The 14702-nt window shown below is 58.4% G+C and overlaps 1 protein-coding gene across 1 annotated transcript; it reads left to right on the plus strand.

Moving 5' to 3' along the window:
- Positions 1-4575: 4575 nt before the first annotated feature.
- LOC132565874 (cellular retinoic acid-binding protein 2) lies at positions 4576-14285 on the plus strand. Its single transcript, XM_060230536.1, has 4 exons — positions 4576-4661; positions 11677-11855; positions 12189-12305; positions 14206-14285. The coding sequence occupies exons 1-4, from the start codon at positions 4592-4594 to the stop codon at positions 14254-14256; spliced, it is 417 nt and encodes a 138-aa protein (XP_060086519.1). The 5' UTR covers positions 4576-4591; the 3' UTR covers positions 14257-14285.
- The last annotated feature ends 417 nt before the right edge of the window (positions 14286-14702 follow it).

Below are 14702 nucleotides of genomic sequence, written 5' to 3' on the forward strand. Positions count from 1 at the left end.
TCCAGCTACAAGGATCAAGTAGAAATGGTCATGTGAAGGTCTTGTCCCTGGCACCTCCAGCTACAAGGATCAAGTAGAAATGGTCATGTGAAGGTCTTGTCCCTGGCACCTCCAGCTACAAGGATCAAGTAGAAATGGTCATGTGAAGGTCTTGGCCCCGGCACCTCCAGCTACAAGGATCAAGTAGAAATGGTCATGTGAAGGTCTTGTCCCCGGCACCTCCAGCTACAAGGATCAAATAGAAATGGTCATGTGAAGGTCTTGTCCCTGGCACCTCCAGCTACAAGGATCAAGTAGAAATGGTCATGTGAAGATCTTGTCCCTTGCACCTCCAGCTACAAGGATCCAGTAGAAATGGTCATGTGAAGGTCTTGTTCCTGGCACCTCCAGCTACAAGGATCAAGTAGAAATGGTCATGTGAAGGTCTTGTCCCTGGCACCTCCAGCTACAAGGATCAAGTAGAAATGGTCATGTGAAGGTCTTGTCCCTGGCACCTCCAGCTAAAAGGGTCAAGTAGAAATGGTCATGTGAAGGTCTTGTCCCTGGCACCTCCAGCTACAAGGATCAAGTAGAAATGGTCATGTGAAGGTCTTGTCCCTGGCACCTCCAGCTACAAGGATCAAGTAGAAATGGTCATGTGAAGGTCTTGTCCCTGGCACCTCCAGCTACAAGGATCAAGTAGAAATGGTCATGTAAAGGTCTTGGCCCCGGCACCTCCAGCTACAAGGATCAAGTAGTATTCTCACAATTTTTATTGCTTTATCTCACTTTTTAAAAGTTTAAAATAAAAAACTGCAAATTAAAAATGTTTATAGTTTCAAGTCTCTTCATTCTCCTGCAATTTTGTTTTTAATTTCTGAGGGTGGGGGTGTGCTAGTGGGCAGCTCTCCTAGGGCACCAAAAACCCTCCCCCCGGCCCTGGGGGGAATCACACCTGGTTCTCCCAGGTAAGAGCCTGCGCACTTAACCACTACAACAAACTGAGGGGGGGTCTGTCTGAATTTGCTGAGACTGAATCTGAAAGAGATCTGGGGTGGTAGTGAAAAGCTCAGTGGAAATGTGGAGCCACTGTGTGGCGGTGGTGAAAAACATCAGCCTCTGATGGGGAATATGAGGGAAAGGACTGGGAATGAAATGGCCCTTATTGTGATGCCCTTGGACTAGCCAATAATCTGGCCTCATTTCGACTATCAAGCACAGCTCTGGTCAGAAAGGACCTTGCAGAGGTGGGCAAGGCGCAGAAGGAGGCAACCAAGAGGACAAGGACCTCTGATTCCCCCCCTCCACTGAGACGGGGGGACCTGGGACTTTTCAGCTTAGAAAAATGAAGGCCAAGGTGGGGGAGGCATGAGAGAGGCTTACAGTTATGCAGGGGATAGGGGGCTTCCTCTCCTCTCCTTCACTACTCGAACCGGGGGCCACCCAATTAAGTCCATGGGCAACAGATTCAGGACAAAGGAAACCCATCTTTATCCAGTGACTAATTAAACTTTGACCTTGACGTGGATAGCTCAGGCTGGTCCAGTCTCACCAGATCTTGGAAGCTAAGCAGGTTCAGTCCTGATTAGAATTTGAGACCTCCAAGGAATTCCAAGGTTGTGATGCGGAGGCAGGCAATGGCAAACCACCCCTATATGGCTTCGGCCTTGAAAGCCTCATGGGGTCACCAGATGTCTGCCAGGAGTTGACAGAACTTTCCACAGCTTTAGAAGGGAATTAGACAGGGTTTGAGGCAGTAACCCTCTGAATCCCAGCGTCAGGAGGCAACTTCAGGAGTAGGCATCGGCCTCTCTGCCCTATTGTTCGCCCTCCAGAGGAACTGGCTGGCCCCTGTGTGAGACAGGAGGCCGGACTAGATGGACCCTCACTGGTCTGATCCAGTAGGGCTCTTCTGATGTTCTTCTCAGGGGAAGGCCTCGACCTCTCTGCCCTTTTCTCCCTTTCTCACAATACAAGAACTCGTGGGCATTCGATGAAATTGCTGAGCAGACAGGTTAAAACGGATAAAAGGAAGTACTTCTTCACCCAAAGGGTGATTAACATGTGGAATTCACTGCCACAGGAGGTGGTGGTGGCCACAAGTATAGCCACCTTCAAGAGGGGTTTAGATAAAAATATGGAGCACAGGTACATCAGTGGCTATTAGCCACAGTGTATGTGTGTCTATAAAATTTTTTGCCACTGTGTGACACAGAGTGTTGGACTTGATGGGCCGTTGGCCTGATCCAACATGGCTTCTCTTATGTTCTTATGTTGTCAACCCTCCAGAGGAACTGGTTGGCCACTGTGTGAGACAGGTGGCTGGACTAGATGGACCGGGTCTGACCCAGCAGGGCTCTTCAGATGTTCTTCTCAGGGGAAGGCCTCGGCCTCTCTGCCCTGTTGTTGGCCCTCCAGAGGAACTGGTTGGCCCCTGTGTGAGACAGGAGGCTGGGCTAGATGGACCCTCCCTGTTCTGACCCAGCACACCTCTTCTGATGTTCTTCTCAGGGAAAGGCCTCGGCCTCTCTGCCCTGTTGTTGGCTCTCCAGGGGAACTGGTTGGCCACTGTGTGAGACAGGAGGCTGGACTAGATGGACCCTCCCTGGTCTGACCCAAAAGGGCTCTTCAGATGTTCTTCTCAGAAGAAGGGCTCAGCCTCTCTGCGCTGTTCTGGGCCCTCCAGAGGAACTGGCTGGTCACTGTGTGAGACAGGAGGCTGAACTAGATGGATCCTCCCTGGTCTGACCCAGCAGGACTCTTCTGATGTTCTTGTGAAGGCCTTGGCCTCTCTGCTCTGTTGTTAGCCCTCCAGAGGAACTGGCCGGCCACTGTATGAAACAGGAGACAGATGGACCCTCCCTAGTCTGACCCAGCAAGGTCTTCTGATGCTCTTCTCAGGGGAAGGCCTCGGCCTCTCTGCCCTGTTGCTGGCCCTCCAGAGGAACTGGCTGGCCACTGTATGAGACAGGAGACTGGACTAGATGGACCCTCCCTAGTCTGACCCAGCAAAGTCTTCTGATGCTCTTCTCAGGGGAAGGCCTCGGCCTCTCTGCCCTGTTGTTGGCCCTCCAGAGGAACTGGCTGGCCACTGTGTGAGACAGGAGGCTGGACTAGATGGACCCTCACTGGTCTGACCCAGCAGGGCTCTTCTGGTGTTCTTCTCAGGGGAAGGCCGAGGCCTCTCTGCCCTGTTGCTGGTCCTTCAGAGGAACTGGCTGGCCACTGTGTGAGACAGGAGGCTGGGCTAGATGGACCCTTCGTGGTCTGACCCAGCAGGGCTCTTCAGATGTTCTTCTCAGGGGAAGGCTTCAGCCTCTCTGCCCTGTTGTTGGCTCTCCTGAGGAACTGGTTGGCCACTTTGTGAGACAGGAGGCTGGACTAGATGGACCCTCACTGGTCTGACCCAGCAGGGCTCTTCTGATGTTCTTCTCAGGGGAAGGCCTCGGCCTCTCTGCCCTGTTGTTGTCCCTCCAGAGGAACTGGCTGGCCACTGTGTGAGACAGGAGGCTGGGCTAGATGGACCCTTCGTGGTCTGACCCCGCAGGGCTCTTCTGAGGTTCATATGTTTTTAGGAAGCTGAAAACTGAAAAGTCCAGGAAGTCCTAAGGGCTGTAGCAGAACGGAACCCTGGGGCTTGCTGGTGGAGTATCTGCTGTGAACACAGAAGTTTGCTGGGTCAGTCCTCGGTAGTTCAAAGGCCCAGACCTCTGCCTGAGACCCTGGAGAGGCGGCTGCTGCCTGTCCAAGTAGAGGTCAGAGAGCCTGGTTGACCCTGATGGCATCTGAGTCAGTGGGGGGCAACAGCATGTTTTGGTGAGAGGGGCTGGGGCTCAGTGGCAGAGCATCCACTTTGTGTGCAGAAGGTCCCAGGTTCAAGGCCAGGCAGCATCTCCAGTGGCAAGGCCCAGGCCGGAAGGGACGTGGGAGGCCTGTCCACCTGGGAGGGGAGGGGAGCGGCTGCCAGTGGGACCTTGGTGGCCAGATGGCCTGGTTTAGTTCGAGGCGGCTTTCTGTGGGAGGGGGTTGTGGTGTTGTGTGGCAGGGATCCGTCTCCTCCTGGCGGCATTGTTTGTGTGACACCTTGGCGGAGACAATGGGCCGTTTCCCAGCCCTGGCAGGGGAGAGAGGTGGCTTTGTTCCTCCCTGGGCTGGCTGCTGGTGTCTGGTTGCAGCAGTTCATCTCCTGTAATCTGCGGTGAGAAAGCCAGGAGGAGGAGGAGGGATGCATAAGGGAAGCAAGGAAGCGGTCTGGAGAGGTGCTGGCAGGTCTTGCAAGCCCTGGGGGAGTGAGTGCCCCCTCCTCAGCTTCTCCCGGCAGGGGCTCCTTCTGCCCAGGCTGACCCAGGAGTGGAGCCATGGGATCGCTCTCCCCTCCCCCCAGGGGTCCTCCTTCTCAGGGGGGCGGGGCTCAGGTGGGGGCGGGGCCTGGGGGAGTGGGGGGGGCGGCGGCCGGGCAGCCTGAGTGGCTGGCGGAGAAGCCGGTGCAGGCGGGGAGGAGCGGCGGCGCGATCCCCGAGGCAGGCGAGCCAGCCAGCCAGCCAGCCAGCCGGCGTCTCTCTCTCTCTCTCTCTGTCTGTCTGTCTGTCTCGGCGGCGGCAGGAGGAGCGCGATGCCCAACTTCGGCGGCCACTGGAAGATGAGGAGCTCCGAGAACTTCGAGGAGCTGCTCAAGGCGCTCGGTGGGTGAGAGCGGGGGGGGGGGGGGCGCCGCTGCTGGGCTCCTGCAGCAGGAGGGGAGGAGCGGGCGGGCCGGGGGGGGGAGAGGCAGGCCGGGGGGTCGGCCCAGGGGAGGGGGGCGGGGCTTCCTCCTCCCGGGCTGCCCGGGAGCTCTTCCTGGAGCCGCCGGTGTGCCTCCCGCCTCCTCCTCCTCCCCGGGACTCCCCTCCTGCCGGCCCGCCCCGCAAGCCCTACAAGCCCTCCCGCCTCTCGAGGGGGGGATCCCGGGAGGGTCCGGGGAGGGGGGGGAGAAGGCGGCCGGCGCAGGGGAGCGGGGTGCGGATCCTGCCCTTGGCCGGGCCGAGTCCACCTGCCGCCGCCCCCCCCCCCGGGAAATGCCCTGGGAGGGAGGGAGGGTGGCCTGAGCATCCCCCGGGGAGGGTCCCACGGCAGAGCAGCCCCCCCCCCCTCGCCGGACTCCGCCGCCCCCCGCTCCTGCGCTCAGCCTCGTCGCCTGCGGGGGGGGGCTCTGCAGGGCCCAGAAGACCCGAGGGCGGGGAGGGGAGAGGGAGGGGGGGGCCGCTTCCCGGGCTCTGGCGTGGGGGGGGGGGCGGGGAGGGGCTCCTCTCTTCCGCGGGGGCGGACCCTGGTCCCAGCCCCTCTTGGGGGAGGCTGCCGCTGCCCCCCTGTGCGTGAGTGTCAGGAGGGGTCAGGGGCTTTTCGGGGGGGGGGCGGGGCAGCCAAGCGGAGCCCTTCTTCATTCGCTCCTGCGGCGGCCTCTGGCCTGACCTTTTGCCTGGGCGGGGGGGGGGTCAGCTGCGGGGGTGGCCCCCGGGCTCAGAGGACTCGATCCAGGCCCCGAGCGGGCGGGGGGGAGACTGTCTGCAGGTTCAGGAGAGGGGGGGAGGGTGGCGCCTCCCAGCCCAGCCCGCCCCCTCGGGCAGCCCAGAGCAGGAGAGGGGCGACTCAGCCCCGGGCGGGGGGGTCTGGGCGTGGGGCAGCGGCTGCTGCGTGGCGGGGGCTGCCGCCCTCCTGGGGGGTGCTGCGGGGGCTGTGTCGGCAGAAGCGGGGGGAGAGCGGTCGGAGGGGCCAGAGCGCTGGAGGACCTCCCCCCCGCGGTGCGGGTCTCCCCTCTGCCTGCCCTAGAGCTTGCAGGGGGGCACCGGAGGGCCGTCCTTCCTTCCTTCCTTCCCTCCCTCCCCCCGCGCACCTGAGGATGGCGGAGGCCAGCCTGCTGTCCTGGGGGGGTTGGGCCTTCAGGTTGCCCAAAGGAGACCCCCCCCCCCCGCTCCTCTGCCACCTCCCTGCAGGGCAGGGGCTGTCTGGCCGGGGCGGGGGGCAGGCAGAGAGACGCAGACGCCCCAGGAGGCAGATCCCGGCTCCGGGTCTTCGGCTGGGCCGCCTGACAGGGTCTGCGGGGGCGGGGCCTTGGGGGGGGGGCTGCTGCTGCTCCTGGGGGGTCTGTCTGGGGGGAGCGGAGGAGCTCTGCCTTCATCCCTGCCCGAGAACAATGGAGGGGAGCGCGGGGGGGGGGGGGAGGAAGCGAAATCCCACCTCTGGGTTCTTGGCCAGAATTGCAGATCCCTCCTCCCCCACCCCCACCCCCCCGCCGCCAGTGAAAGTTTGAGGAGGCACCTTCCCCACCCCCACCCCAGGGAACAATGGAGCCTTCCCTCTTTGTGAGACCCCCCCCCCCCTTTCCCCCTTGGCTCTCCAGCCTCCCCTCCTTTGCTCCGGGAACACCCCAGAACTCTCTCCATCCTCCTCTCCCGCCATCACTCGCTCTCCGCCAAACAATAGACATTTCTGCTCCCCCTACCCCCTCCAAGCAGCAGCAGCTCTCCAGCAAACCCTCCCGCCCTGCAGCCCCCCCCCCACAGGGGCAAGGACCCCCTCCTGCCCTCAGGCTCCCCCCCCCCCAGTGTGCTCAGGTGAGAAGTCCCACCGGGGAGAGGGTCCCTCCCGCCTCCTGCCCTCCCATAAAGGGGGCTCATCTTCCCTGCTCCCACCCCCCTTCCCTTCCTCAGCAGCAGCAAATTCTTTCCAGGTTAGTGGAGGAGGGGTGTAAGAGACTCCAGGGCAATTATCACATACTTATATTTCAGCATGTTTAACCTCCCCCTTCCCCCATCTCTGGATTTTGGGGCAGAAGGTCTGGGATGCTGGGAGGGGAGGGGGGAGGGGAAGGAGCCAAGCCTCCTTGGGCAGCTGGATTGGGGGCATCTTTGGAGAGGGAGCCTCCCCCCCCCCCCATCCCGCCAGCACCACCCCTCTCTGGGTCAGGACACTTTGCAGAGCCAGAAGCCATGGGAGATGTTTGCAGAGCAAGCCCTTTCCAACTCGGTGGGTCTGGCTTGGCTGGGCAGGGCAAGGCAAGGGGGCTTGGGAGAGATCCCTCCCCCCCATCTCTGGGGCAGCAGAGGGTGACCAGCTGGCTAAGGACGGGAGCTTGTCATGGGCCCAGCCGGGGACACAACCCAGAGTGAGTTCTGGTCTTGGGCTGTCCGTGGGACGGTGGCTCAGTGGCAGAGCATCTGCTTGGTAAGCAGAAGGTCCCAGGTTCAACCCCCGGCATCTCCAACTAAAAAGGGTCCAGGCAAGGAGGCGTGAAAATCCTCAGCTGGAGACCCTGGAGAGCCGCTGAGCAGACAATACTGACTTTAGGGACGGATGGTGGCTCAGTGGTAGAGCATCTGCTTGGTAAACAGGAGGTCTCAGGTTCAATCCCCAGCTCCGCTTGAGACCCTGGAGAGCTGCTGCCAGTCTGAGGAAACAAGACTGACTTGGATGGGTTTGATTCAGTAGAAGGCAGCTTCAGATGTTCAAAATAAAATAAAATCCATATTTGTCCTGGGAGGCTGCTGGGAGTAGGATGACTCTTCTCCCACCTGCCCAGACAGGTCCTGGAAGCCTCCTGCTTCCGCTTCTTTCGGGATGGAGAGGTGTCCGGGCACCTGCTTCTGGGGCAGTGGCTGCCAGACACTGGTCGAGGTTTCTCCACAGAGGAGGCTGGGCCTTCATGCCTGGGGAACAGGACAACTCCCCCCCCCCCCCCCGCCCCGATTCTTCTCTGCAGTTCTCTCTGCAGTCCTCTCCTCCAGGATGAAAATGTGACATTCCAAGCCGCTGCTGCTGCTGCTGCTGGAGGGTGGGGGGGTGTAGCCCCTGAGGACAAACTGCTGACTGGCGGATGGGTCAGGCTTTTGTGTGCTTACCAGCAGGCGGCCATTTTTCTACACGGGCCGTAACCTTGCCCCTCCCTGAAGGAATGAAGTGGAAATCTATGTTCACATCTTGTAACCCGTCTTCCCAGTGGAAACTTGGCAGCGCCTGAGCCACAGCGGGGCCCCGGCCTGGCCTGGGTAGCAGAGCCCCTCCCTGCCCCCCCCGGGAGGGGGAGGGGAGGAATGTTTGCACCCCTTTCTCCCTCCACCAGGGCGGGGCAGGGGGGAGGCTCCAGGCTCTCTGGTCAGCAGCCAGAAAGACTCCTCTGCAGGCTGAGTTTGTAAGGCCCCCCCAACCCCACCCCCCTGTTGTATGTGTTCCCTTAACCTGGCACTGCCACTGGGTTCCTGGGAGTCTCCCCGGCGATTTTGTCTGACCGGCAACTCTGTCTCTGATGGGGAGATTCAAAGAGCCCCTCCCCACTTGAGTGATCCCGTGGCCAATGAAGAAGAGAGGCTGCCCCCTCCCCTCGCTCTGTCTAAGGCTGCCTGGGCTCTCCAAGGTCTTGGGCAGAGACAGAGCCTCAGTGGGCCCTTTTGGCCCCTGAGTGACCCTTTAGAGTGTTGGACTGGAGGGGCCACTGGCCTGATCCAACAGGGCTCCTCTTATGTTCTTATGTGACACAGAGTGTTGGACTGGAGGGGCCACTGGCCTGATCCAACAGGGCTTCTCTTATGTTCTTATGTGACACAGAGTGTTGGACTGGAGGGGCCACTGGCCTGATCCAACAGGGCTCCTCTTATGTTCTTCTGTCTGGGGCAGTGATGCTCTGTATTCTTGGTGCTTGGGAGGGGGAACAGTGGGAGGGCTTCTAGTGTCCTGGCCCCACTGGTGGACCCCCTGATGGCACCTGGGTTTTGGCCACTGTGTGACACAGAGTGCTGGACTAGATGGGCCATTGGCCTGATCCAACATGGCTTCTCTTATGTTCTTCTGTCTGGGGCAGTGGATGATCTGTATCCTTGGTGCTTGGGGGGGGGGGGGGACACAGTGGGAGGGCTTCTGGTGTCCTGGCCCCATTGATGGACCTCCTGATGGCCCCTGGGTTTTGGACTCTGTGTGACACAGAGTGGTGGACTGGAGGGTCCACTGGCCTGATCCAACAGGGCTTCTCTTATGTTCTTATGTGACACAAAGTGTTGGACTGGAGGGGCCACTGGCCTGACCCAACATGGCTTCTCTTATGTTCTTATGTCTGGGGCAGTGATGCTCTGTATTCTTTGTGCTTGGGGGGGGCACAGTGAGAGGGCTTCTGGTGTCCTGGCCCCATTGATGGACCTCCTGATGGCCCCTGGGTTTTGGCCACTGTGTGACACAAAGTGTTGGACTGGCGGGGCCACTGGCCTGGTCCAACACGGCTTCTCTTCGGTTCTTATGAGCTGCTTCTGGGGGTGGAGCCCAGTTGGGGGCGTAGTTTCTGCCTGCTGAGTGAACTCCCCCCCCCCCCCCCCGTAAGCTGCCTGGGATGGTGACCTCCATTGTTCAAGGGAGCCAGTTTTTCAGCTGGATCGTCTGTGACTGACAGGGAGTTCTTTTGTTGTCTGCCTGACAGTTAGTTGCACAAGGACACACTTGTGCCAAATTGGTGTCAGTGGGTTCTTTGGGAAGTGCTTCAGAGCAGCGGTTGAGCAACTTGCCCGCCAGACACGGAGAAGGCGGGTCCCGCCAAGGAGGGTGACAGCGTCAGCTCCGCTCCATCACCCCCGCCCCCCCCCAGCCTGCGCAGCCCCCCCCAGGCCCTGCCAGAAGTCTCCAGGAGAACCCCCTGCTGCCTCGTAGGGTTGCCAGCTCCAGGTTGGGCAATTCCTGGAGACTGGGGAGAGCAGGGACCCCAGGCACAGAGCCCACCCTCCGCGCTGCCATTTTTGCCAAGGGGGCCTGAACCCCATCTCTGGAGATCTCCAGGCCCCTCCTGGAGGCTGGCAATTAGGAGGCGGGGCTGGGGGCCTTCCCACCTGCTGCACCCAGAGCTGCCACAGTTCCTGCTAGCTGCCTTTGCTTCCAGGCAAATGTGTGTGTGTGGGGGGGTTGCAAGCAGGACAGGGGGAGCACCAGTGTGGTGTAGGGGCTGAGAGTGCCGGGCTTTGGGGGAACCAGGTTGGAATCCGCACTCATGTTGTGCCAGGCCGCTGCGTGATCTTGGGGCAGGCACACTCTCTCGGCCTCGCCTACCTCACAGGGTGGTTGTTCTGAGAAGGAAATGAGCTTAGCCACTTTGGGGCTCTCACTTTGGGGCTCACTTTGGGGGGGTAGAAACAGATTAAAGAGCTAAACGGGAACTGAATGATGCCAGGCTGAGAATGCAGCAAGACTCTAAAACCACCGGGCAGGCCGACCTCATCTTGGTTTTCCTTGTCCCAAGATGGGAAGAAAAGGGCCCATTTCCCCCCTGGTGTCTATCCTGGCTTGAATGGGTGTGATTACTAAGAGCCAGCATGGTTTTCTCAAGAACAAGTCACGTCAGACTAACCTGATCTCTTTTTTTGAGAAAGTGACTACCTTGCTGGATCAGGGGAAGGCTGTAGACTACTTTATCTTGATTTCAGTAAGGCTTTTGATAAAGTTCCACATACTATCCTTGTTGACAAGTTAGTAAAATGTGGTTTGGATCCTGTTACTGTTAGGTGGATCTGTAACTGGTTGACAGATCACACCCAAAGAGTGCTTGCGAATGGTTCCTCATCCCCTTGGAGAGAAGTGACAAGTGGAGTGCCTCAAGGATCTGTCCTGGGACCTGTTTTGTTCAACATCTTTATCCGTGATTTGGATGAAGGAATAGAGGGAATCCTTATTAAATTTGCAGATGATACTAAATTGGGAGGGGTTGCAAACACAGAAGAAGACAGAAACAGGATACAGGATGACCTCGACAGGCTGGAAAACTGGGCTAAAACCAATAAAATGAATTTGAACAGGGATAAATGTAAAGTTCTGCATTTAGGTAGGAAAAATCCAATGCATGGTTATAGGATGGGGGAGACTTGTCTTAGCAGTAGTATGTGTGAAAAGGATCTAGGGGTCTTAGTGGATCATACACTGAACATGAGGCAACAGTGTGATGCAGTAGCTAAAAAGGCAAATGCAATTCTGGGCTGTATCAACAGAAGTATAGTGTCCAGATCATGTGATGTGATGGTATCGCTTTGCTCTGGTAAGACCTCACCTGGAGTCTTGTGTTCAGTTTTGGGAACCACATTTTAAGAAGGATATAGATAAGCTGGAATGGGTTCAGAGGAGGGCAACAAAGATGGTGAGGGGTCTGGAGACGAAGTCCTATGAGAAAAGGGTGCAGGAGCTGGGGATGTTTAGCCTGGGGAGGAGGTGGCTGAGAGGTGATATGATCACCATCTTCAAGTACTTGAAGGGCTGTCCTAGAGAGGATGGTGTGGAATTGTTTTCTGTGGCCTGGAAGGTAGGACCAGAACCAGTGGGTTGAAATTAAATCAAAAGAGTTTCCGGCTCAACATTAGGAAGAACTTCCTGACTGTTAGAGCGGTTCCTCAGTGGAACAGGCTTCCTCCTGGGGAGGTGGTGGGCTCTCCTTCCTTGGAGGTTTTAAAGCAGAGGCTAGATGGCCATCTGACAGCAATGAGGATCCTTTGAATTTAGGGGGAGGTGTTTGTGAGTTTCCTGCATTCTGCAGGGGTTGGTGGGGGGGGCAGGCAGCACTGGCCGTCTGGGGAGGCTGTTCTGGACGGGACCACCCAAGGGTGACTTCACCTCTCCGGTGCCCCTGTTCCCTGCCTTTGGTGAGGCTGCCTCCCACCCCCTGATCCCTCCCTCCCTCCCTGAGAGGCCATCTCTCCTCTGCAGGGGTCAACGTGATGCTCCGCAAGATCGCGGTGGCTGCGGCCTCCAAGCCGGCCGTGGAGATCAAGCAGGAGGGGGAGCGGTTTTACATCAAGACCTCCACCACCGTGCGGACCACCGAGATCAGCTTCAAGGTGGGCGAAGAGTTTGAGGAGCAGACGGTGGACGGACGGCCCTGCAAGGTGAGGGCGAGGAGGGGGTGGGGGGGGGAGCTGCACAGCTTCTGCCCAGACAAGCTTCCAGCCTGCATTTTGCCAGGGAGAAGGGGGAGGGCCTCCCATGACAGCCCCTGTGACCAGGCAGGCAGCCTCCCTCCCTCAAGATCTCCCGGGAGAATGGCCGTGGCTCCAGACAACAGAGATCCCAGGCCTAAATCTCCAGGAATCTCCCAGCTTGGAGTTGGCAACCCTGGTGCTGGCACAGGCTCCCCCAGCCAGACCCTTCCCCACCTTCGGGGGGGGGGCAGCTCGGAGGCTCCTTTTCCTCAGAGATGGGCCTCCCTCCCTCCTTCGCAGAGCTTGGCCAGGTGGGAGAGCGACAACAAGATGGTGTGTGAGCAGCGGCTGCTGAAGGGAGAAGGGCCGAAGACAGGCTGGTCCCGAGAAATGACCAATGACGGGGAGCTCATCCTGGTAAGGGCCTCTCTCTGACCACAGCCAGCTGGGGGGCGTGGTGAAGTGCGCGGGCTCTTCTCTGGGACAACCGGGTTGGATTCCCCACTCCTCCTTCATGTACAGCTGCCGGAATGGCCTTGGGCCAGTTATCACTCTGTCAGAGGTGTTCTCTCAAGAGCAGCTTCTGTCATTGCTCTCTCAGCCCCACCTATCTCTGTCTGTGGTGGGGAGAGGAAGGGAGTGGAGATAGGAACATATGAAGCTGCCTTACACTGAGTCAGACCCTCAGTGCATCAATGTCAGTATTGTCTACTCAGACGGGCAGCAGCAGTCCGAGCTCTCCGCTCACGACCGGGGTTCAATCCCGGCAGAAGCTGGGTTCAGGTAGCTGACCCAAGGTTGACTCAGCCTTCCATCCTTCCGAGGTCGGTCAAAGGAGTCCCCAGCTTGCTGGGGGGGGGGGGGAAGTGTAGAGGACTGGGGAAGGCAAGGGAAAACCACCCCGTGAAAAGTCTGCCATGAAAACGTTGTGATGCGACATCACCCCAGACTGATGCTTGCACAGGGGACTACCTTTACCTTTTAGCTTCTGCTTGCCAAGCAGATGCTCTTCCCCTGAGCCACCGTCCCTCCCCTGCTCTGAGAATCCGAATGAAAGATGGGGGGGAAATCCAGTCTCTTCCTCTTCCTCTTCCTCCCCCAGCTGGGAGGTCTTGCACTCTGCCCCGGGCCCCCTCCCCTTCCTGGGCAGCCAGTGGTGGCACTGGGGCTAAGGCCGTGCACTCTAAACTGGAGAACGGGGAGGTTGGACTCCCCAGCGGAGCTCTCTCAGCCCCACCAGCCACACAGGGGCTATGAGGGAGAGGAGAAACTGGGGCAGAGAAAGTGTGAGCACACCATTGTCTCTGGGCTTGCTTTCTTGGCCTTTGCAGAGAAATCAAGAATGGTCCAGAGGGTGGTCTCTGTGTGGAAGATGTCCTCCCCACCAGGGGATTGCGTGTCTCGTTGCAGGCATCTCTGACATGATCCCTTAATCAGGGTGACTTTCCTGCTGTTAACATCATAGAATCTTAGAGTTGGAAGGTACCTCCAAGGTCATCTAGTCCAACCCCCTGCAAAAGGCAGGAAACTCACAAACACCTCCCCCTAAATTCACAGGATCCTCATTGCTGTCAAATGGCCATCTAGCCTCTGTTCAAAAACCTTCAAGGAAGGAGAGCCCACCCCCCACCTTCCTAGGAGGAAGCCTCTTCCACTGAGAAACCACTCAGTTCTTCCTGATGTTGAGCCGGAAACTCTTTTGATTTAATTTCAACCCACTGGTTCTGGTCCAGCCTTCTGGGGCCACAGAAAACAATTCCACACCATCCTCTCTATGACAGCCCTTCAAGTCCTTGAAGAAGGTGATCCTATCACCTCTCAGTTACCTCCTCTCCAGGCTAAACATCCCCAGCTCCTTCAGCCTTTCCTCATAGGACTTTGTCTCCAGACCCCTCACCATCTTCATCGTCCTCCTCTCGACCCATTCCGGCTTGTCTAGATCCTTCTGGAAATTGTGGTGCCCAGAACTGAACACAATACTTTCTTTTTCTTGATGAAGGTCCTGAAATTCTTCTGTTGTTGCCTCCTGGCTCTGGGATTCAGAGGATTAGTGCCCCTGACTGTGGAGGTTCCCCTCACCCCCCGTGGCTAGTGGTCACGGGTAGACTTTGAAATCAGCTTATTCCTTTGGCCATCACTACATCCTCTGACATAGAAATATTAGGAACTTCATAAGCAAAAGAAATGCATTAATAGCAGGAAGGTCAAGGGACATGGTGTTGATGGGGGTGGGGTGGGGGCCTTTTGGGGGGGGCTTCCATGAAGGCAGCAACCAGGAGCCCCTAACTCTTGCCCCTTTTCTCTCCCCCCCCCCCAGACGATGACTGCGGATGATGTTGTCTGCACCAGGATCTACACCCGGGAGTGAAACCTGCTTTTTTTTTGGGGGGGGGGGGGAGAATTGAAATGGGGATCCCAGGAAAACTGAGGAACATGACCGGTGGGGGTGGGGTGCAAGCGGGACCCCCTGGGGGCTGGTCCCAGCCTCTCCATGACTACTTGAGAAAGCCCCGGACCCCTGACCCAAATCTCTCTCGTGGAGCATGAATGACACTGGGGGGGTCCGGGGCTGGAAGACCCCTGCCCAAACTGCCTCCCCCCTGGCCATTGGGGGCAGGGCCTGCCAGCATCAGACAGAGGCTCCCCTTGTCTGGGGTCAGCTGTGCCCACAGAACAGGCCTCCTTTCTCAGCAGTCCTTGGCCTGGAATGTGGGTGGGGGGTGGGGGTCTTCTCATCCCCTTCAAGTGAATAAATCGGCTGCAGCCAGCTTCTTTACATTTTGTGAAACACCACCCTTGGTCTCCCCCCCCCCC

The sequence above is a fragment of the Heteronotia binoei genome, unplaced genomic scaffold (genome assembly GCF_032191835.1).
Source record: "Heteronotia binoei isolate CCM8104 ecotype False Entrance Well unplaced genomic scaffold, APGP_CSIRO_Hbin_v1 ptg001797l, whole genome shotgun sequence".
Classification (NCBI taxonomy): Eukaryota; Metazoa; Chordata; class Lepidosauria; order Squamata; family Gekkonidae; genus Heteronotia; species Heteronotia binoei.

Excerpts from the sequence above, each read along its gene's own strand:
- LOC132565874 (XM_060230536.1), top strand. The coding sequence starts at position 4,592 with ATGCCCAACTTCGGCGGCCACTGGAAGATGAGGAGCTCCGAGAACTTC. Across the intron at positions 4,662-11,676 it reads GGAGCTGCTCAAGGCGCTCG|GGGTCAACGTGATGCTCCGC; the intron begins GTGGGTGAGAGC and ends TCTCCTCTGCAG. Across the intron at positions 11,856-12,188 it reads TGGACGGACGGCCCTGCAAG|AGCTTGGCCAGGTGGGAGAG; the intron begins GTGAGGGCGAGG and ends CCTCCTTCGCAG.